The 23,577-nt window shown below is 42.4% G+C and overlaps 3 protein-coding genes across 3 annotated transcripts; 2 read left to right on the plus strand and 1 right to left on the minus strand.

The window, feature by feature from the left end:
* The first annotated feature begins 70 nt into the window (after positions 1-70).
* On the plus strand, positions 71-10,662 carry LOC141911078 (uncharacterized). Its single transcript, XM_074802039.1, has 14 exons — positions 71-170; positions 711-901; positions 1,425-1,702; positions 2,477-3,769; positions 4,175-4,268; positions 4,908-5,119; positions 5,571-6,194; positions 6,466-6,581; positions 6,814-7,000; positions 7,370-7,602; positions 7,683-7,799; positions 8,224-8,372; positions 8,881-9,024; positions 9,113-10,662. The coding sequence occupies exons 2-14, from the start codon at positions 718-720 to the stop codon at positions 9,343-9,345; spliced, it is 3,864 nt and encodes a 1,287-aa protein (XP_074658140.1). The 5' UTR covers positions 71-170; positions 711-717; the 3' UTR covers positions 9,346-10,662.
* Positions 10,663-11,587: 925 nt separating this feature from the next.
* LOC141910873 (uncharacterized) lies at positions 11,588-15,108 on the minus strand. Its single transcript, XM_074801735.1, has 7 exons — positions 14,557-15,108; positions 14,287-14,447; positions 13,898-13,964; positions 13,677-13,807; positions 13,489-13,585; positions 13,241-13,390; positions 11,588-12,340 (listed from the first exon to the last, which is right to left on the minus strand). The coding sequence occupies exons 1-7, from the start codon at positions 15,072-15,074 to the stop codon at positions 12,175-12,177; spliced, it is 1,290 nt and encodes a 429-aa protein (XP_074657836.1). The 5' UTR covers positions 15,075-15,108; the 3' UTR covers positions 11,588-12,174.
* Positions 15,109-15,605: 497 nt separating this feature from the next.
* Positions 15,606-22,648, plus strand: LOC141910897 (uncharacterized). The gene is made up of 13 exons (XM_074801770.1): positions 15,606-15,627; positions 17,173-17,236; positions 17,781-17,836; positions 18,203-18,305; positions 18,877-18,984; positions 19,344-19,408; positions 19,483-19,591; positions 19,683-19,811; positions 20,260-20,423; positions 20,506-20,630; positions 20,766-20,972; positions 21,669-21,775; positions 21,854-22,648. Exons 1-13 carry the CDS (start codon positions 15,620-15,622, stop codon positions 21,959-21,961), a joined length of 1,353 nt encoding a protein of 450 aa, XP_074657871.1. The 5' UTR covers positions 15,606-15,619; the 3' UTR covers positions 21,962-22,648.
* Positions 22,649-23,577: the final 929 nt, after the last annotated feature.

Here is a 23,577-nt window from a genome sequence, read left to right on the forward strand (position 1 = left end):
GCGGCCGCGGACTCGATTTTCGAGTCCAGGACCCCGGAAACGATCAGCTTCGGCTGCGAAATAACCTCTACTATCGCTTCCGGGTTCTGACAACAAAAAAAGTTTCACACCCAAAATTTTCGTTCAATTTTATTTTTCGTTGCACCGGAATCCGAAGAAAACTTCGAAAGGTGCGTTAATGGATCGAACAGACATTACATCAATGATTGGGGTCTCAAATCTAGATTAGAAAACGATCTCGTTGTTAGTTTTACTACTCTACCTCTGCTGCTGAGTCTCTGGTCCATTTTCTTTGATTGTTGAGGAGAGAAATGAAATGAAAGTCAAATTTCTTTTAGGTCTCGTTTTCTAAAGATCAAGTAAAAAGGATGATTTATGGGAACACGTTAAACCCTTTCAGTGCTGAATAATTTATACCCAAAAGTGTTGGAGATGATTTGAAAATGTTAAGAAATTCCACCCCCTACCTACTGCAGGATGGTGGTGTGTTACTATTGGGCATACTGCTATCTAACACACATCTACAATGCAGTGCGGTGTATTGTTAGTTACTAATATTTAACTTTGTTTTGTCATGCGATGCCATCTTTTAATTGATCAGGCTGCAGAAGTAGCTTTTTCGATCTCCCCAGACCAGTCCAACAATTTAGAATTTTATGAGACAAAATTTTGAAGATTTATGGAAATCATCATTATTCATGATATTTCAGCGGATTAATGGCAAGCGAGGAACCTCTCGACACCGATGCGGTGTCGCCCTCTATTGACGGCGAACAGGATCAATCGGGATTGGTATATTACGGTCCCGCGTTGCCCGATGGTACTCTACACCCGACCAGCCCGATACACTCCTCGGACTCGTCGCAACCGGTTACCAGTTCATCTAATAAACATATTAAAGGTATTTATTTTCTCTTAAAACCCTTTAGCTGTGCGTGACGTTATGAAGACGTCAGGCACCTATTGATTAGCAAACAGTAAAGAAAGAAAGGCATGTGAGACAATTTTTGTATGAATTAAAATCGAAAATGCAATACGCACTGGCTGTGCGAGTGTTCACGCAGTCAAAGAGTTTAAAACGCTGTGTTCTTCTGTGAACGACTGACTCTCTCTCACTCTGTCAAATGACAGGGTGGCCACTCATATGGAATTCAGGGAAACCAGAGAATTTGATTTTCACCTAAAAAGTCATGGAATAGTCGGGGAATTTTATGAAAAAGGTCAAAATCATGGAAAAGTCTGGGAAAACTGTTTTTATGCATGTCAAAAATGCATGTCTTTTTTTGTCTGAAAATTCGAAATGAAACAAACCATAGTAGACAACTTTGGTCATGGAATTTTTTGGTAAATGTTCAGGGAAAAGTCGGGGAAAAAATAAAATCAGATAAAAGTGGCTCATGATCGACTCCTCGTTTGACTTGTAGATGCAGCTGCTGTGCCCGGTGTTTGCGGGTTGAATAATCTCGGTAATACTTGTTTCATGAACGCCGGATTACAGTGTTTACTCAGCAATTCGACCTTAGTGAACTATTTCCTCGAACGTTACGACGACGACGACTCGGCGGATGACTCGATGACCTTAACCTCGAGATTCTCGTCGCTGGTGAATAAAATGTGGAGCGGTCAGTTCTCGTGTATTCATCCGCTCTTCTTCAAGGAGATGCTAGCGATTTATCATCCGCAATTCCGTAATTATCGACAGGTAAGTGATTCCACGGTTTAGGGGTTGGCTCCATCCACAGTCCATGGGTTGGTACCACAGTCAACATGGCGCTATTTCCACAGTCTAGGGGCTGGCTCCATAATCTATGGGTTGGTTCCGCAGTCTAGGGGCTATAGTTCCACAGTCTAGGGGTTGGTTCCATAGTCAAGGGGCTAGTTCCGCAGTCTAGGGGCTATAGTTCCACAATCTAGGGGTCGGTTCCATAGTCAAGGGGCTAGTTCCGCAGTCTAGGGGCTATAGTTCCACAATCTAGGGGTTGGTTCCATAGTCAAGGGGCTAGTTCCGCAGTCTAGGGGCTGGCTCCATAGTCAAGGGGCTAGTTCAACAGTCTAGGGGCAGGCTCCATAGTCAAGGGGCTAGTTCAACAGTCTAGGGGCAGGCTCCATAGTCAAGGGGCTAGTTCTGCAGTCTAGGGGCAGGCTCCACCGTCCATGAGTTGGTTCCAGAGTCTAGAGGCTAGATTCACAGTCAACATGGGACTAGTTCCACAGTCTAGGGGTTGGTTGCACAGTCATGCCTCAATTCCAAAAACGTCTGAGATCTTAAGTCTTAAGATCTAAAAGATTAGTTATTAGTTTCGTCATAGAACTAAGATTTAAAAAATCTAAGCCTTATCTAGATAGGTATTAGGACCAATCAATCAGAGATTTTCTGGATGTTAGTTTGCTGGCGGTGATCTAATCTCTCGAGGCTGTTGTTGTATTTACCGATGAATCCGGTATGTTCTAATTTAATAAACGTTTGTTTTTGCAGCACGACTGTCAGGAATTCCTCGCGCTCGTGCTCGACAGTCTACACGAGGAACTCAACGACAAGAATCACCGCCGCCACGGGGTCGTCGTCGCCGTCGACAACGTGTCGCGTCGTAACCGAACGGATTACCGCCAGACGACTGACGTCGATAGTTCCGTTACTAGTCACTCAGTGTCGCCGGCGACGCTACCGCCGTCGGAGGAGGATAGCAACCACTCGACGACGAATCACCGATTCGAATCGTTATTACCGGCCGATGATGCGACGACCGTGCAGTTCGAAAATATTTCGTCGAGTTTTATTCCGACTTCGGATAAAGTTTCGTCTTCGAGCGCGACGGCCGCCGCCGGGAGACGAACGAACGACGATTCAAAGATCTCTTCATCGTGGTCTCACGAGAATCTAGTCAGCTCGGCGACGGCTAGTCGTTTAGAGCCCGATTCGTCGGTCATTACCGCGGCGACCGCCGGTTTATTCGGCAACAATACCGCGGCCGATTCGTCTTCGTCGTTGTCGCGGCGACCGCTCAGCCTTCAATCGATCGAAGAGTTCTACATGAAGGAGACTAAAACGAAGAATATCAACATGGCCGCCGGCTTCGACGGTCTGCTGAACGAGGAAATGAAAACTGACAGCGAGAAGTTCGCGGTGGTCGGACACGAGTCGTCGACCGGCGGTGGCGGCGTCGCCGACGACGACGTCAACCTGAACTCGGTCGAATTCGAGACATCGGTCGCGAAATGCGGCTACAAAAAACCGATCGGTTTGAAAGACACGAATTTACTGAACGCGAACGTGAACTATCGTAAATCGAAGATGATCGACAGTTGCTCCGCGTCGTCGTCGACCTTCGACGCCGGTTCGTCGATAGGTGGCGCTACCGCCGCCGACGGTAATATTAACAACGTCAAACGAATGCGCGTCGACGACGAACAGAAAAATGTCAACGTTAAATCAGTTTTACAGGTGAACGTCGACGCTCGACCGGCCGCGGTCCAGGCAACTGCGGCCAATAACCTCGTCGCGGTCGACACGCCCATCAGTCCGAACCGATTCCTCGTTAATCAACTATCGCCACGGTCGCGGGTCGACGACGTCGTTCTCAGAGCGGACGGCATTTTCGGCGCGGACGGGGGCATTCCTAAGGCGGACGACGACATTTCTTTTAGAGCGGACGCCGACATTTTCAGAACGGACGACGACATCGTCAGAGCTAATGATAAATGGGAGAAATACGTGGCAAAAAATCATACGATTATCGTCAATACATTCCAGGGACAATTCAAAAGTACGGTAAGTATTTCAAAATTCCATCGGATTCTATCGAAGTTTGACTCTCAAGTTCGGATTAGTTCAATGTTTCAACTTAAAAGCTCAAATTTTTTACTCGCTGAGAACAGTTGGTAAAACTGAATATCAGGATAAATCGAAATCGGAAATTGTAAAATCATAAAATTCAATATCTGATCAGAAATTGTTTTTTCGAATTGATGACGACCAAAAAACTCAGAGAATTCTGATTAATGCTATTGACCACGTGTTTCTTTATCAATACGTGATTCATAGAAAATGAATGAATTGTAAGATTTAGACCTAGAAGTTTCTTTGATACGTTCAGGGAATTCTGTGTAATCTCCTCACGGAAAACTCAGGGTTGGAATGTAGATGACTGATATATTGCGTTGTTGTTATTTGTAGGTTGTCTGCTCAGTTTGTCAGCACATATCAGTCACATACGAGCCGTTCATGTATCTATCTGTACCTCTACCTCGTGCCATGGAAAAACAAATTCGTAAGTTCATCACTGATCGCAAGCATTGTTTGTTAGTGTATACAGGACCTGGTTTTATCTTTAACCCGAGGAGCTAACTCAATTCATAATGAATTCAGTTAGCCTCCGCGTTTAAAATTAGTAAGTCTATATAAAACTGGGCCCAGGGTTCAGGGAAATCAGAGGATTTATGAAGTCAGTAAATTCTGACTCTTCTTGAAGATCAGAGCATTCCGCGGAGGTTAGATTTTGATGTCTTGTTGTTCTTGCTGGGGACGAGTGACACAAGGAACCTCTTGATAAGAAACAGCTTTCAAAGAGGAGATCTTGTGATTTAATAAGGGAATTTGAATTTTTGGTGTCTTATTGTTCTTGCTGGTGATGAGTGACACAAGGAACCTCTTAATAAGAAACAGCTTTCAAAGAGGAGATCTTGTGATTTAATCAGGGATCTTTTGGTTAAGAGTCAGGACCCAGTTCCACAGTTGTGAGTTAGAGTTAACTCTGAGTAAAAGTTAGTTCATTTTCAATGAGTTAACTCAGGGTCAAATCTTAACTCCGAATTTTGGAACTGGACCCAGGGGAATATCGGGGAATTTTAGATTTGGTAGCATTAGAAAGCTGTTTAGATTCCAGTGTGAATTGTTTGTTGTTTTTCAGCTGTGATGTATATTCCATACGGTGCCCGGCAACGACAAAGTCTCAAACCAACTCTTTACTTAGTTACAATCAATAAAACTGACCTGGTTTCAAAGATCAAAACTCAACTGCTCAAACTGCTCAACAGCAGCGGCAGCGGCAGCGGCTACAGCTGTGGTGAGGAGAACATCATCCTAGCTGAGGTATTCGACAATCATATCTCCAGAATATTGGTAAGCGTAATATTATTGATGTCAGGTTTTATGGGTCTTAGACAGGGCTTGACCTGGAAATCTGGTTGAATCAGAAAAATCAGGGAATTTTGATAAACTTTGCAAAAAACCTGGAAAACTCAGGGAATTTGGATAATGCTATTGACAACGTGTTTCTTTATCAGTTAGTGATGATTTAATGAAAAATGAATGAATTGTAACATTTTAAACCTGAAAATTTCTCTGATTCACTCACTCAGGAGATTTGTTAATGGCCGGAAAGTGGCCACGCTGCTAGAACCAGTTACAATAACCTTGATATGTACATCAATTGCTGGATTTTAAAACTGGAATTTTCTGATCCAGGGTTTGGGGGTGTTGATTGTGTGTTTATCAAGGAAAGATCGGGAGTGGTTTATGGGGGGTTGATGTTGTTGATATATTTTCTGTTTATTTCTACGCTGATTTTCAGGAGGTAAACATGATGGTTCGATACCTAAAACAAAATCGCTCAATTTACGCCTTGGAAATCAGTTCGCCGGTCACCATGACAACGAATCTAACGATACCGTTACCGGCGGCGACGTCGGTAGCAGACGGCGAAGACGACGACGCTTCGTCGATTACGGCTAATCCTCCTCGTTCTCCAATAGAGTGGGAGCCGTACGATGACGACGAGGAGGTGGGAACTCTGCTGATCGATTCGACGACCGACGACGCGTGTCGAGTAACCACGACAACGGCGGCAGCGACGCGCGTTGCCGCGGACGACGCATTAGACGACGACTCGGCGATCAGCAGTTCGACCGACGACGGACGCTCGTACGACGTCTGTTCGTCGACCATCGAACCCAATCCGGACATCCCCTCGCAATCCTCCAACGATGAAGTCTCGATTTCGAAACCGTTGTTGATAGCGATCGACGAGGAGCGAGCAGACGGCGACCACGCGGTTGTCGCTATGGATACGACGTGCGCTCCGTCTCCGGTGCAGTCTCAGTGGAGTTCGTGCGCGATCTGTCTGGAAGAGATGGTCGATTCTGAATTGATGATCCACGTCGAATGCGGAGGGATGTTGTGTCACTCTTGTTTACAGGTAAGATATCGAAATCTTTAGAAAAAAATGTATCTTTCTATAGGAAATCTTATACCATCGTTTAATGTCTTTTACAATTTGTTTTTATGTTCTTGTATTTCAACATTTTTTAAACAATTATACTATTGTAACCTCTTTATGCAAAGCGCTATGATTATTTTATAGAATAGCCTAATGATAATGATCATAATGCTCTTCTAATAATGGTTTGAATAATTCTACTCTTGAGTTCAGGGCTCTTATGATAATGAATTATGAATTTTGTTTATAGATGTCAGTGAAACATTACGGTGATTCCGCGTATGTTTGCCCCGTCTGCTCAATGAATGTAAATCCTGCTGAAGATTTCGTTCAATTCTCATCGAACAAAGCGGCGCTAAAAACCAGGTACGACTATGATGTCATAGGGGGATTTATGGAGGCGGCTTTCTTTCCATCTGGGTCTAAAGATCAAGTAACTATTTGACAATTTGATGATGTCATAGGGGGAATTATGAAGGAAGCCATATTTTTGGGAGGGGTCTAAACTAATAACTATTAGACAATTTGATGATTTCATAGGGGATTTACGGAGACAGTCATGTGTAATCTAAATGTTGTACATATGTCCAATTTATAGAGTATTAAAAATAGCTGTGATGATGCGTAGTGATACGCCGTCTGCCGGTGAAATGGCGTTATTCGGTCACCCGTTCATTCTGAATCTTCCTCATGTCTCCATGACGACCGATGTTTACAAAGCCGTACGAGACGCTTTACCGTTTCAACCCGACGACGATTTCGACTTACTCTTAACAGACGGACGGGTGAGTAAACAATCATTCCTCGACTTGCCGAACTCTGGTACCCCTCGCAGAACAAGCTCCACTCTCAGAGCAATCGTCGTGTAACAGGGTGGCGCCACTGACCTGCATAACCTGGACAACTCAGAGAATCAAAAATGTCTAGAAACAAATCAAGAAAAACTGTAGGGAATTTGACAAATTTTACCAAAAACCTGGAAAACTGTGGGAATTCAGATAATTTAGTCATCAAAAACCCACAATAAAAAAGAAAAACTATTATCTGATAGTTTGAAGTTTCTCTGATTCAGAAAACTTTCCCCAGGCGATTTGTAAATGGGCGCAAAGTGGCGCCACCCTGCGTAATAGATGTAAATCGATTGATATTTGTAGGGATTGCGGTGCTCGCGATGTCTATACACGGATCATTGTCTTGGCTGTGAAATATCTCCGTACTCCGCGGAAATCATCTTTCAACCCAGTGATAATTTATGCGTGCGAGTCACGCATTTAACGGACGATCAACTAATGATCGCCGATGGTTGCGACGAGCACGAGTCAATGTCGGAATTACGCCCGGACACGCCCCTTACGCTACAGGACTGCCTTTCCGCATTTACCGAAAGGTTGGTTTTTTAGAAATTTGTGAAGGGAAAGCGGCGAAGGGAAAATGATTAATCAAATTGTTCTGAATTTATTTTTGCAGTGAAGTTTTGGATGAACAGAACCCGTGGTATTGTTCTGTTTGTCAGAAGTTCCAATGCGCAAAAAAAACGATGACAGTTTGGAGATATCCAGATTCGCTAGTCATTTACCTTAAAAGGTACCGGTCTCAAACTGAGCTCAAACTTCCCTAAGAACTGGCCTCAAACATCCCTTAAAAGACCGCCCTAAAAACTGCCCTCAATCTTACCATAAACTTTCTTCAAACTTCCCTTAATAATTCCACTCACAGCCGTGTTGGAAGCATCTTTTGATTGCCACGGCCAATTGCCTATTTTGCCACAGGTTGTAATATTGCTGCGGCGAATTTACTTCAATTTCATCACAAACATAGAACAGAAAGAGAAAAAAATGTCATTCAGTAAATTATTGGCACGGCTTTCGCCGCTGCAGTGGCTGCACTTCCAACGCCACTGACTCAAAGCTACCTATAACTTCCCTCAAACCTTCCTTAAACTGATCTTAATCTGCGTGTCTGTGTTCGGTTCAATAGAATATTTTACTATTTTCATCTTGTTTTTCAGGTTCGTTTTCCATGATTTCTCAAGCACTAAAATCGACGCGAAGGTCGTGTTCCCGATGGAGAATTTGAATCTGGATAAATTTGTTTGTTCGTCGGCTCCGGCTGAGAATCTAGTCTATAATCTACGCGCGTGTGTCTGTCATTTCGGAGGTATGTACTCATCGATCAGTGTCGGTGTCTGGTAGATCAGTGTCAGTCTACTGTAGATCATCACGTGCAGTCTACTGTAGATCTTAGTGTCAGTCTACTGTAGATCTTAGTGTCAGTCTACTGTAGATCATCACATGCAGTCTACTGTAGTTCTTAGTGTCAGTCTACTGTAGATCATCACATGCAGTCTACTGTAGATCTTAGTGTCAGTCTACTGTAGATCATCACATGCAGTATACTGTAGATCTTAGTGTCAGTCTACTGTAGATCATCACATGCAGTCTACTGTAGATCTTAGTGTCAGTCTACTGTAGATCTTAGTGTCAGTCTACTGTAGATCTTAGTGTGTCAGTCTACTGTAGATCTTAGTGTCAGTCTACTGTAGATCTCAGTGTCAGTCTACTGTAGATCATCACATGCAGTCTACTGTAGATCATCACATGCAGTCTACTGTAGATCTCAGTGTCAGTCTACTGAATTTTCTGATATAATTTGAATATATTTTTAGGAGTAAGCTGTGGTCACTACACGTCGTACAGTAAACACCCGACATTGAATGAATGGTTTTATTTGAACGACGAATCCATTACGCAGCAGCGCCCCCTGGAGGATGATTATTCGAATGCGTATATACTATTCTACCAACGAGCCGGTATGTGTGCGTTTTTTTGAGTTGAGTTTTAGAAATATTTATCGCGAAAGCGGGTCCTTCACTGTCAAGATCTTTATGTTATTTGCAGATACCGAGAGCGAACTCGTCATGCCGACGAAATCCATATTCGAGGATTTGGAAATTCGCGAGGGTTCTCCGATCGGGGTGAACGCCTCCTCGACCGCGGAGCCACCCTCATCCTGCTCCTCCTCGATGGCAGTCGTCCCCTATCAACCGATCACCGAGGAAGCTATTAATAATCTGTTGCTAGGGTTACAGAGGAACGATGTCGAAGACGCGGAAATGGACGAAGATAAATGAGATAGCGACGTAGAAGGATAAACACGGTTTTGGCGGTTACGGGGTTAACCCCCGATTGTGCGAAAAAAAATTGTGCGAACAAAAACTAAACATTCTGCGGAAAAAAATGATGTAAATGAGGGTCTTAGTGATAATTGATTATTTCATTGCCTTTACGGCAGGGGCTAATGCCATCTTCAGGTTGTAAATGTTTAAAGAAAATGAATGTCGTAAAAAAAGTGGACCATGTACTTAAATAAACGGTGGAGCCTTGTTATTACGACCTAGTGGATGTAACAAATTACTATTTCATCTGAAATCGAAGAATTTCGGTTATAACGAATGGATTTTCCGGAACCGTGGAGTTCGATTTGTAACGAGGTTCCGCCGTTTATAACATAACATCCTGCCACCAGTGAACACAGTATTACACTCACACATACCGTACGGGAAATCCCTTCATTAACCCTTTCACATCCATATGTCATCAGTGATCCTCTTATTAACCCTCTCACATCCACGTGTCATAAACCGGCGAAATATCAGATCGGATCGTCTGAAGTCACGATTTTGACCCTCAGGTTGAGTTGAACTCGAGCAGCTATATTTTGAAATGCTTGTATATTGCGTATTTGTCTATTAGCTGGTAGTACTACGGTCAAACTGTGGGTTAAGTTGTCATGGGATGAGTAACATTTTAACATGTTAACCTAGGCGTAGAATCGGTTAAACGAGATGGATTGTACTTTATGGGTTCAAACTTGTTTGATTTGAAGTACGAGTTTTTGCTACTAATTTATTACAGCTTCTGTACTTGGTACAGAACTGTGGAATCCTGTGGAATCGTGTCTAGACTGAAGAACTGGCTCCTGAATTGCGAAATCAGGTCTAGAGCTGTGAAACTGGGTCCAAACTGTAAAATGAGGTCCTGAACTGAGGAATCGGCTCCAGAACTGTGGAACTGGATCCAGAACTGTGAAACTGGGTCCAGAACTGTGAAACTTGATCCATAACTGTGGAACTGGATCCAGAACTGTGAAACTGGGTCCAGAACTGTGAAACTGGGTCCAGAACTGTGAAACTGAATCCTGTTGTGATTTACTGTAATGTGTTCTAGTGTAAATTGATGTTAGTTGTAAGGATGAAAATGGATTCAGTTCCATAAATTAAATATAACCAGTAACTTATTCATCAATTTCTCATTTCTTTTAAGTCGTCTGTTTAAAACGTAGTTTGTCATCGTTTTCTGCGGCGAGAATAAAAATATTTCACCGAAAAAAATCGAATTCATGTAAATTAACGAAATTTAGTTGCACAATCAATAATTATTTACAATGAAAATATATCATTCAGTGACTGTATATTGATTTGATTTGTTTATTTTTTCAAATGATTGGTCATGCAAATATGACAGGTGGTCGAGTTTTACTTTTCCCGCGGTCAGACCTAGCCCATGTTCAGTTAAAATACTGAATTTGTTCGTCAGGTGGCGTTGTTGAAGATGTCAGATCCACAGGGTTGTCACTTCTCGCACATTTACATATACCCGATACATTGAATCACGTACTAACAAAGGAACACGTGGTCAACAGCATCATCCAAATTCCATGAGTTGTCCGGGTTTATGGTAGAATTTTCCAAGTCAGTGGCGCCACCCTGATCCAGTTCGTCGTGCATTTCACTACCACTTGTACCACAAAACCAATTTTCATGGACTTTCCCTTTAGAGAAGTCCATTTTGTTATCGCATATGCAACTTTCTTCCTTCGGTACGAAATAACTTTCGAACGAAGCTTAGTTTCTCTTCGGAACTTTCAAAACATTCAATGCAGTAATAAAATCTATAACCTAATTAAATTTCTTAGTTACTTATTTGTAGTTGTAGTTGGAACTAGATTTTGTTTCGGAAGAATATGCGCATTCGGCCGTGCTTCACACACGTGCGCGCCACACGACTCGCAGCTATGTGATCTGCGCACCGACCCCTCCCCCTCCCCTAATGCATACGTAATAAATGAATGACTCCTAAATGGGTTGGGTTTCTAGAATCCTACAGCATTTTTTTTCTTTAATTTTGATAATGCATTTAACCGTACATCATCATGTAAATTTAGGAAAGTCCATCTTATTGTTTTGTCTGATATAAGGATCTTCTATGATATCTGCACAGCATCCGATCCTGAATAAACCACCAAACATATTCACAATAAATAGAGATGACAATTTGACGCGTGTTTTTAGTTTACAATAGATAAAATGCGTATTTATTCACATCTTTAAGATACAATAGTTGAATATGTACAATAAAATATACATGAAGTATAATTTACAATATCAAGAGATGCCTCTGCGACTCCAACCCGCGATAACAGAGGGCCTATACATTTCAAGAGCCCATCATGTCTCAAGAGGAGCCCCATACCGCGTGAAGGATACCCTGACTACCCATCAGAAAGAGCCCCCACATCACCCGAGAGCTACCCCAACCATCCCTTCCGAGGAACCTCCCCCCATCCCTCAATAGAACTCGCTGCAACACACACCCGAAGGAGTCCCCCCAAATCTGCTCAGCTGAAGCCAATACCCCAAGGAGTATGCCAAATCTGCTCTGCAGCAGCCAACAACCCCAGGAGTCACCAAATCTGCATAGGGGGTCATTCATTTATTACGTAGGCATTAGGGGAGGGGGAGGAGTCAGTGCAATTGCGTACTGTAATGCTTAATGTATATGAAAAAATGGCCGATTTTGCGTACAGAGGGGGAGGGGGGTTGAAAAATTCGAATCTTATGCGTACGTAATAAATGAATGATCCCTAGGTGAAGCCATCACCCCGGGTAGTCGCCCTGGTTTTATTTAGTGTGCGTTTTTTTATGAACCAGTTCTCTGAATTGCGACAATATTTTCTGTTCTCGTTTCGTGCGTTCGGCGTGATTAAACTGAGCTAGAGCTCGTTTCTCGTCGGCGCTGTAAATCTGATTCTCTTTACGCAGACGTACGGCTTCCATGCGACGATGTCTGAAGAGAGAAAATCAATAAATGCCATGAAAAGTAACCGCTTTTAAAAGGCCTTACGTGATGGGGTACAGGCAACGCTACTGTGGCAAGCAGAATTCCGCCATAATCCGCCAGGTGTTGCTAATGACGTCGACGCTGGATTTCTTCTCAGACTCAATTAAAATCGAACAATAATTTCTCAAATTCTATGCATGATATATGAAAATCGTGGCACACATGAACTCTAAAGACTAATCAGTTTATTTCGATGCGTGATTTGCCCAATTTTTGGTTCAGAACACGGAAAATTGAGGTCAAAGTTGCTTAATAGGAACTAATTTTGATCGAGTTTGTCTGATATCTCAGTGGCGCCATCTGATGGGATAGCTGGCGTGACGCTTCTTCTTACAGTAAGCACTTAGGAGACTAAATGGGGAAGAGGGGTTGATGCTTGCTTATGTAAGGTGATGGTTTCATTTATCACTGTGACCTCAAAACTGTCAGGGTACCTACGACTCCTTGATTCCTTTTAAACAGAAATGCATTCAAAGGTGCTTGAAATTTGAGCAAAATACTTAAAAGTCCTTGAAAACTGCTTTGATTTTAAGAAAGATACAATTAGTAATGTTTGTTTAGTTTGTAGTTGTACAGTAGACTACAACTAAATCGATACGTGGATTTGTTTTTACCCAATTACTTAGCAGCTCATTCAGAAACAGAGTTTCTGTGGTGTATCGAAATTAACAGCACCGATTTAGGAGGAGTTTACTGTAATAGGGATTTGAAAGTGATGTGGACACTTTTCTCGACATGTTCTCCTTATAGGAATGGCTGATCTGTAGGAACCCTGACCGTGGAACCGGGTCGTGCTTTATCGCTAAATCGACGATAATCTACGAATTCATTGAATCGAATACCGACCTGCTTCCACTCATTACGTATCCGGTGTCCTCGTAGTTCAGAATCTCGTCCGAAGTTAAACCGATTTCACCGCGACGAGGAATTCGTTTACCCTCGGCGATATACGCGGCCATCGCGGCACCTTCACCCGGCAGTAACGCGCGACCAAAACTAGAGATGAAAAAATGGAAAATATCAATTCATATCTGTGGCAGTAATGCTCGACCAAAACTAGTGGCCAATCAATTTCAGTTATACTCGGTACTTACTCTAACGGACCCGAGTTTTGACCCTGTCCGTCGTTGCCGTGGGTAACCGGTCCGACAATGTCGTCTTCGTTGTCTTCTCGATCGACGATCAGTTGACCTTAAAATAAAACCCCGCGTCGAAATGAGCCGAATTTCCCAATTTCAAACAGAAAAAGCGTTTTTTTTTTGGATAACATTCTAAAACTTACCCGGAGTTGATTTGGACTTTTCGACCCAAATTCCTTCCTCCTGACTTCCGTCGTCGCTATCCGAACTGCTCTCACCGGACGACTCTTCTTTCTTCTTTTTTCGCTTCTTTTTCTTTTCTTTCTTGTGTTTCCTGAAGAGGCGACAATATTTTTCATAAAATTTTTACAAACTTTCTACAAATCAACTTATTAAGAATTTATATTTTGATGAAATTTCTTACTTTGATTTTTTCGATTTATGTTTTTTATCTTTTTTCTTTCGTTTGCTGCTTTTCTTCTTTTTCACTCCTAAAAAGATGAAAATCTCGTTGAACTTATTTGAACTCATAGATAACTCACAACTCGCACAACAGCGGAACCAGAGTTGGGCCCAGAGTCTGATCAAACTCACACAACTGTAGAACTGTCCGTAGTTCCACAGTTGTGAGTTTAGATATCATTTGACTCACAACTGTGGAACTGGACCCAGTTCCACAGTTGTGAGTAAGAGTTAACTCTGAGTTAAAGTCAGTTCATTTTCAATGAATTGACTCAAGAGTTAAATCTTAAATCAGAACTGTGGAACTGGACCCTCAGATCATGAGTAGGCTAATTGATAAGTGTGGGTTACCCGTTGAAGAGTCGTCGCTATCATCAGAATTATCGATAGGTTTATTATGTTTAGTATCTTCGTGATCTTGTTCGTCATCAGACAGACCGGCGTGAGCTGGAGACAGCGCCCATACCTCCGGCACGCCCGTAGCTCCGATCTTCTCTCTCTCCAGTCTTTGTCTGAAAAAGAAATTCCAAAAATTCGCCAACATTCTTCGAAAAAAAATTTTATAATGAAGTTTTGATAAGAAATTTTTTGAATCTGTATCATCGGTATTTGGTAACATACCGTTCCCATACATCCGGATTGGAGTTATTTCTGTCGGAGTAAGAAGAATGATGATGTCCTCCGAACGAGGAATGGTGTCCTCCGTTCTCGGGATACCCGCCACCACGGTGTCCTCCGAACGAGGAATGGTGTCCTCCGAACGAGGAATGGTGTCCTCCGTTCTCGGGATACCCGCCACTACGGTGTCCTCCGTTCTCGGGTGGATACCTTCCACCGGCGCGGTGTCCTTCATTCTTCAGATTTCCCCCTCGGTGTTTATTTACAGGTGATCTGGATCTGCTGGTGCTGGTTCTGTTGTTGTAACGTTTATTTGCAGCCGGTGATCTCGATCTAGATCTTGATCTGTTTTCGCTGCGATGACGACGACGACGAGGAGTAGGTGATCTGCTGCTGCTGCTGCTGCTGCTGCTGCGGTGTGATCTCGATTTACCTCCACCCCGTTGTTGTTTTCTGCTGCTGCTGCTGACGGTCTGACGCCGATTATCCGGAGACCGAGAAGACGACGAGCGATAACCCATCTCTTATCATCAGTTTCATTCATACAACAATAAAATTTGATTGAAAAACAAGTTAAAAGGCAGTATGTCACATGAAAGGATTCATTGAATTGAATTGGCAACCCAATTCAATTCACTCTTTATTATACTATATTTGCTTCATACCGGGCTAGCTCTAGCGGACTCGTCTCCACTTTGTATCTGCATCCTCATCCTGTATATGGCCTCAATGTTACATTTCTGTGGATAACTTGCACCGTTCCCCTGAACACTTAACTTGAGTTTCGCCACGGGGAGCAGCCGGAACAGTATGAGACTCCGAACAGAAAACTAACATTGAATACATACTTTAAACTCAGTTTTTTAATTCATATCGCATTTTATTAATTCAGAAGAAATAACTACGCGGATAACCTGGAAATTGCGCATCTCGAGTGGCGGCTGGGTTTGAAATATCGCGGGTTCGAACTGCCTTGACCGTCAAGTGCTGCCGCTATATTAAGCGTAGCCGGTGAAAGTGTGAACTAACTCGCCTTCCACATTAATCGGTTGTCCCGGGTTGTAAAATGGGGAACGAAAAAGGAGTCATATCAAACTGCAGAGTGCGCACGGGGCCGTGCGCAGGAGGCCGCGCGCAGGGGGCCGCTTTAATAAAGTGAAAACCACACGATATTATTTACGAAACGGCAATACATATACATAGTAGTATGCGATATGAAACTACTCCTACTTCTACCAATTAATCGTCTGCTTCGGCCGTCGGGCCGCGTCTTAAAAGTTTTAATAGTTTTACTTGTCTTCTGCTGGATAGGTGCGCAGGGGGCCGCGTTTTAAAAGTTTTAATAGTTTTACTTGTCTTCTGCTGGATAGGTGCGCAGGGGGCCGCGTTTTAATAGTGTAAATAGTTTTACTTGTCTGCTGCTGGATAAGTGCGCAGGGGGCCGCGTTTTAATAGTGTAAATAGTTTTACTTGTCTTCTGCTAGATAGGTGCGCAGGGGGCCGCTATATTTCTATTTGATTCTGAACTAATAGTTTTACTAAGTTTTACTTGTCTTCTGCTGGATAGGTGCGCAGGGGGCCGCGGTTTAATAGTTTTACTAAGTTTTACTTGTCTACTGCTGGATATGTGCGCAAGGGGCCGCGGTTTAATAGTTTTACTAAGTTTTACTTGTCTTCTGCTGGATAAGTGCGCAGGGGGCCGCGTCTTAAAAGTTTTAATAGTTTTACTTGTCTTCTGCTGGATAGGTGCGCAGGGGGCCGCGTTTTAAAAGTTTTAATAGTTTTACTTGTCTTCTGCTGGATAGGTGCGCAGGGGGCCGCGTTTTAATAGTGTAAATAGTTTTACTTGTCTGCTGCTGGATAGGTGCGCAGGGGGCCGCGTTTTAATAGTGTAAATAGTTTTACTTGTCTGCTGCTGGATAAGTGCGCAGGGGGCCGCGTTTTAATAGTGTAAATAGTTTTACTTGTCTTCTGCTAGATAGGTGCGCAGGGGGCCGCTATATTTCTATTTGATTCTGAACTAATAGTTTTACTAAGTTTTACTTGTCTTCTACTGGATAGGTGCGCAGGGGGCCGCGTTTTAATAGTGTAAATAGTTTTACTTGTCTTCTGCTGGATAGGTGCGCAGGGGGCCGCGGTTTAATAGTGTAAATAGTTTTACTTGTCTGCTGCTGGATAAGCGCGCAGGGGGCCGCGGTTTAATAGTTTTACTTGTCTTCTGCTAGATAGGTGCGCAGGGGGCCGCAAGATTTCTATTTGATTCTGAACTAATAGTTTTACTAAGTTTTACTTGTCTTCTGCTAGATAGGTGCGCAGGGGGCCGCGGTTTAATAGTGTAAATAGTTTTACTTGTCTTCTGCTGGATAGGTGCGCAGGGGGCCGCGGTTTAATAGTTTTACCATAGTTTTACTTGTCTACTGCTGGATATGTGCGCAAGGGGCCGCGTTTTAATAGTTTTACTAAGTTTTACTTGTAAATTTCTGCATTATTGGTAAAAAATCATCGTTTCGTCTAGCATCATATACCAGTTCTCACTTTACAATACCCGGCCCCCTGCGCACCCATTGAGCGCAGGGGGCCGCAGCGGCCCCCTGCGCACTCTGCAGACAGACCCCACTCCGAAAAAGAAACTGAGATGTTTTTGGAGAATTTGGACGAATTTATCAACGATGAAAACAAAGTTGTAAGTTTAGAACGAGCTTCAATAAAACATAATTACGAAACCACCGAAATAAAAACTTGTCAATTTATGGAATTCTGAATTTTTGGGCGCTCCCGCAAATTTTTCACTCAGCAGGGGCTTGTAAACTGGCTTGAATTTTATTCTGGGTTGTTGATAATCTCGAGAGAATAGCGCTGAATATGAACTGCGAATAAATTCAAAATATCACGGAAATACCTTGTGTTGATATTGTTTATTTATCCGCTACAAAGTTCCGATAAACAATTGGTCGTTACATATCCGGGGCGCCTTAGTGTATAAAAATAACAAGGGATGAAACGGCTTCTGATTTGCCGGTGACCGTATTGATGCGGTGCAATCCACTGCGCATGTTCAAATTCAGTGCCATTCTCGCGAGATTATCAACAACATCTGGAGAAAAAATCGAACCTAGTTTACAAGCCCCTTTGTTCAAATCATGGCGGGGACATGGACTCTAAAACTCATAAGTCCATGATGTTCAAATCGAGTCAAACAAAAAGTAAAATTCACATGCTCTTTTTAGGTAACCTACAAATGGCTTTGCAGAACTCTAAAAGTACATGTGAACCATGCTAAACGGTAAGTTTTCTCGTCTCGGCGCTGCCCGCTGTTGACACACGACGCTACTCTTGACCCTGGCCACTTTGGTCAGAAAAGTAATGAAGCTTTCGCAATCCGTCATTACTGTGTAGAATAGAATAACTGACTGATATTGCGTTGGTGTACCCCCGCCCCCTACTGCCCCTGTACCCCCGCCCCCTACTGCCCCTGTACCCCCGCCCCCTACTGCCCCTGTACCCCCGCCCCCTACTGCCCCTGTACCCCCGCCCCCTACTGCCCCTGTACCCCCGCCCCCTACTGCCCCTGTACCCCCGCCCCCTACTGCCCCTGTACCCGGGGCATCTCTACTTCTGTCATATTTCTTCATTCCTCTTTCTCTTTCAGAATGCTGGCGAAATTTGTTGAGGAAACTAAGAAAAAGGAAAACGCACCTGCACTGCATATCACCTACTTGATCAGCGGCACCAAAACTCACGATGCTAAAACAGTGAGTAAATAAATCTTTATTGAAAATGTTTCTGGGCAACTGAAACGGAATATAATGGGTTAGTTAAGTTGTATTTAATCGAGATCAATTTTAATTTTGGTGGTTAAGCATGCTCCAACACAGGCTCAGAGATTCTGGAATGTTGACTCTCCACACAATACGCTTAGAATGTCAATGCTTAAGGCAAAAAAATGATACCTTGTTTCTCCTAATCAGCCGGGTCATTTTGTAAACTGTAATAAAATTTGTAATTGGGTCTGTTATTGTTAGCTTGATCGTGATTTAAAAAAATTAATGTACAGTGCCCAATTCGCAAAAAAGATTAAGGTCTAAATTGGATTTAAGATAAATGAAAAAATTAAATCGTTTTAGGAGTTAAACTTTTTTGTGAAACTGGGCCCAGCTAGGCGGGTCAAAGCTCAGCAGATATATGAGAAACAAGGAATCAATTTTCTTAGCCTAAATTCGTCAAATTAAAACTGCTCACTTTAGATATAGGTAGTGAAAATTTCAGCTTTTCTATGTGCGTGGAATTGTTGCAATTGTTTTAAGATTATTTATTTATGAATAGGTTGAAGAAGTTCGTCTGGTTTGTGGTGAGGAATTACACTCCGTTCAATCGCAGTTCGACTCCATTATAAGCAGTCAAATATACAGCGTTCAACGCTCGAAACTCAAGGTAACGATTTTTATCGAAAAAGATTTCGTTCATGATTTCTGTAAAAATGTATTATAGCAACGTTCTGCCGGATTTTGGGCTTGAATTCGACCCTCTATAGTCCCTATATCAGGGAATCAGAAAAATCTAGGAAGGTCAGGGAATTTGAGAAATTTTGAAAAAAAAACTTGAAATCTCGGGGAATTTGGAAAATGTTATCGACCATGAGTATCTTATTTCTTTATCAGTACGGGATTCTTAATGAATATTTGGGATTCTAAGGGAATTTTGCGTTTATATAACTTGGAAAACTCAGGGAATTTGTAAATTCGCGGAAAGTGGCCTTCCTGTTAAATCGATATATCTTAATTGATGTTTAGGATGGAAATGCCTTGTTTATTGTCAATTACGAGTCCTTCAAAGAGAATATGTTTGATACGCAAAGGTAAGTTGTGCAGTATTTCTCCACTTTCACCCCCGTGTCCAGTTTGTCTATATTTTGGCTTCGTTTCTAAAAAGATTCAGCGCAATAAAGAATGCAGCAGCCGTTCGCAAATCGAATGAACAGATCAGTCATCTAGAGCAGACGGCAGTTCAGGACATCGCGGCGAAACGCGAAAAAGCGCAGGTAATTTCTGAAGTCGAGATTCCGAATTCTGAAATGCAAGCATTTCCACATGATGAAATGATGAATGTAAAATCTCACGATATCGTTAAAGGCTGAACGTATTAAAAATGCGCCGAAACCGAAAGGCATCGCGGGTATGTTCGCGAAGGCAGCGACCACCGCTCAACAGAAGAAACAAACCGAGCAACAGGAAAAAGCTAGTGAACAAACGGTTAAAAAGGTTTGTATTTTAAATCTTTATTCTATCTGAAGAGTTTGTGACCGGAGACAAAGCAAGTAAATTCCACTTATGGTATCCACTTGTTCTATCAAGAAGTCTGGACTTAGACTGGTCTTAAGTTGTTAGATTGGTTATAGAACCAAAATGAGCTTAGACTGTTCGTAAGTTGTTAGATTGGTTATAGAACTGCTGGTCTTAAAACTGGTCTTAAAAGTTGTTAGATTGGCTGTGGAACTAAGATTGTGTCAGACTGGATTTAAGTAAAAGATTAGCTATGGAACCAATATGGACTTAGACTGGTTTTCTATCTAAGCTTCTACTGTACAACTGGCCTCGGGTCTCAGAAAATATATGCCCAACAAAGGAATGGTAATTTTTGCATTTATTTTAATGACTCGCGTTTAGAAGGGTTAATAACTCAATTGTATTTGTGTGTGTGTGTTAATAGAAAGAAGAGAAAAAAGGAATGATGGCGTTTACGGTCAAACCGACGAGCGGGGCGGGGCAGCGTGGGGCCGGGCAGCGCGGGGCCGAGCAACAACGTGAAAAAGAGAACGAGAAAAATCTACCAAACGACAAAAAGAAATCTGACAACGAGAAACCCGTTGAAAAGTAAAGTACATCGATTCATTTTACGGAAAGTTTTGTACGGTTTGTTATTTTCGATTACCGGTAATTTTTGCCGTCGTTTCAGGAAAAATAAAGGAAAAAGTAAGAAGTCAGTTCGACGCGGATCGGACCACGAAGAGTCGACTCAGAGTAAGAAACGTCGTCGAGTTAAAACTGTGATTGAAAGCAGCAGCAGCAGCGAGGACGACGGTGTGTATAATCACCTCTCTACCTCCCTCTATTCCTCCCAACCTCTATTCCTCCCCTCTTTCTCTCTCTCTCTCTCTCGCTCCCCCTCCCCCTCCCTCTCCCTCTTTTCCATAACTTCATGTTTATTTTCCACAGGTATCGACATAGACGACGATAGTCCAGTTCCTAGTCCGGCCGCAGCAGAACCGCGTGTAACCACACCCCCTCCGCCGGTCGCAGCCGAACCCGAACCTCCGCGAGTCGAACGGGTTACCGTGACGACGGCAGACGGTAAAGTTAAACGTAGGAAACGAGTGAGGAAGATGGTTCCGGAGACGTTCCTCGATGATGACGGATTCATGGGTGCGTACCGTTTCCGAAACCCGGGTTCATGGTTGTGATTGAGTTCAAACATCGGAAATCAACTAATTTGAGCTCGTCAAACTTCATTACAAACATAGTTAAAGATTAGTTCCTTTTCGTTGTTTCTTAACCTGTAAGTCAAGTTCTTACTAGGAACATTATAACCAGGGGCAGAATCATCCAACTGTATCCCTCGTTAATCACCAGGGGGCAGTTGCATAGTTATGGCTTAGACTTAAGACCAGTCTAAGACCAACTTAGTTCTGTAGCCAATCTAACAACTTAAGACCAGTGTTAAGATTTAAGACCAATTATGGACTTCTTAAGTCACAACTGGCCCCAGGACCCAGTTCTACAGTTGTGAGTTAAGATTTGACTGAAACGAGTAAACTAATGAAAATGAGCTGATTCTAACTCTGAATTAAAATCAATGAATACTTTCAATGAGCTTACTCTGAATCAAATCTTGACTCACAACTGTGGAACTGGATCCGATTTCATAGTCGAGACTAAAGTCTAAAAGTGGTCTTAAGTCGTGAGACTGGTCGTAAGTTGTCAGATTGGTTAAGATCTAATACCGGTCTTAAATCCAAGTTCCGACAATTAATTGTCACTATGTCGATTATCCACTGGTTAACTCTAAACAACTTTTGACTGGTTGTTTTATTTGATGATGTCACTTCCTTGTGATTTCAGTGACGAAGAACAAGTACGTATTTGAATCTTGTACGGACGACTCCGATTTAGAAGACGCGAAAAAACCGGCGAAATCGAATCCAGCTCACACGGCTAAAGCTAAAATCGTACGTAAAACTGGACTTTTAAGTCGGGAGCAGGTGGAAAATTTTGCCAAATTCTTAATTCTCGATCTCTATTTGTAGGACGCGAAAGTTAAAGCCGGCGCCGGGAAAAAGAAAACGTCGCCTAGCGACAAAATGACGAGCAGCAACAAACAAACTTCGTTAATGAATTTCTTTCAGAAAAAATGATGTCGTTTATTTCATCGAGATACCACTAGCGGTTATAGGAAGTGGATATTATACCGGGGCCTAGCCCACAGCTGTAGGCAACCTGTCGAATCCTAGGACCGTATTTAGCTAGCAGGGGGCAGTTGCCCACCTAGAAATTTTGGAAAAGTGCCCTTTTCGCAAAAACTATTGTTATATTCTATAGATCTGCCCTTTTTCAGGTTTCTCTACCCCCATGAAATTCAAATATTAGGTACAGCCCAGGGCCCGGTTTTATAGACTGGTATTACCTTTAACCCGGGGGCTAACTCAATTGATAATGAATTGAGTTAACCCCCCGGGTTAAAGGTAATACCAGTCTATAAAACTAGCCCCTGGACTTTTCATAAATTTTTCATTCGATGCTCTCAAGAGACAGGACTAGGAACAATATAGCTCCTTTTGTTTAATGCCGTTAACCAATCAGAACGAACTATCCCCAGAATTGCATTTACTAGGTAACGCTACATCGGTTATACCCGGTATATTCACTTCCTAAAAATCATTCACATTCAATGTCAAGTTTATAAATGATTCTATTATACTGTTGCCGTATAAGCTGCATATATCTATTTGTCAACTCAACTTCATAAATTAAACCATTATACTGTCACAGTATAGACTGTCTATTTTTGTAAGGCTGTTGTTCGTGTAAATTTGTACAGAATGAAAAATAAATCAATATTTCATTTGTAAATCTGTCTTTGACTTTATTATTTCTCTATAATATAAATCCTGGGATGGAGAACAGGTTCGAACCCGGGACTTCTTGTTTCTAGAGGGCTTTCTATTCATCATCTGGACCACACCATCGGTTATCAATATTGGACTTGCTCGAACAAGGTACCCAGCATGGGCGCTGCTCATCGTTAAGTCAGTGCCTGGACCATTAGGTATCGCGGTATATATTGGGTTCGAACCCAGGTACACTGAACAGTGTGCTAGATGGCGGGACCATACGGTCCCCTAGTGGCATTTCTGCGAACTAATATGATATTGCGGGCTGATGCTAGACTGGTTGCCGGTCTCTACCTTCAGCTATTCTGACTGCGAATGCAGGTGGCGCTGAATTGGACAGGCGACCAGTCTAGGCTGATGCTTAAACGTTTCGATCAAATATGGGCTTATCATGTGTTAACAAATATTTATACTGATAGTGGCGAATTCAGTCACTATAATGGGGCACTATAAAACAATCATTTCCATCTAACAACCCGACTGCCAGCAATATAACATTAGTACACGCTAACACCACTAGGGGCCCATATGGTGCTGCCACCTAGTTCATGCAAAATTTAAAGACGTTCATTTACCTAATAATTAATTAATCGATAATCGATTGATTGATTGATTTAACACAGAATATTCAAAACTCCTTGAGCGAGATACAAAACAAATAAGATATTTATTAGACAAAAAACGTGTTTTATTTTCCTCAGAGAATTCAATATGATTTTTCAGAAGGAAGTAATCTGACTATTTCCAATATTTTAACTATAATCAGAACCGGTTTCAGCATTTTCTACACAGATATTATAAACAATGCCATCTAAAGTTGTTAAAATGCCCATTTAATGAATACTTGTAATTATCCATTC

This window comes from Tubulanus polymorphus, chromosome 9 (genome assembly GCF_964204645.1).
Source record: "Tubulanus polymorphus chromosome 9, tnTubPoly1.2, whole genome shotgun sequence".
NCBI classification, from domain to species: domain Eukaryota; kingdom Metazoa; phylum Nemertea; class Palaeonemertea; order Tubulaniformes; family Tubulanidae; genus Tubulanus; species Tubulanus polymorphus.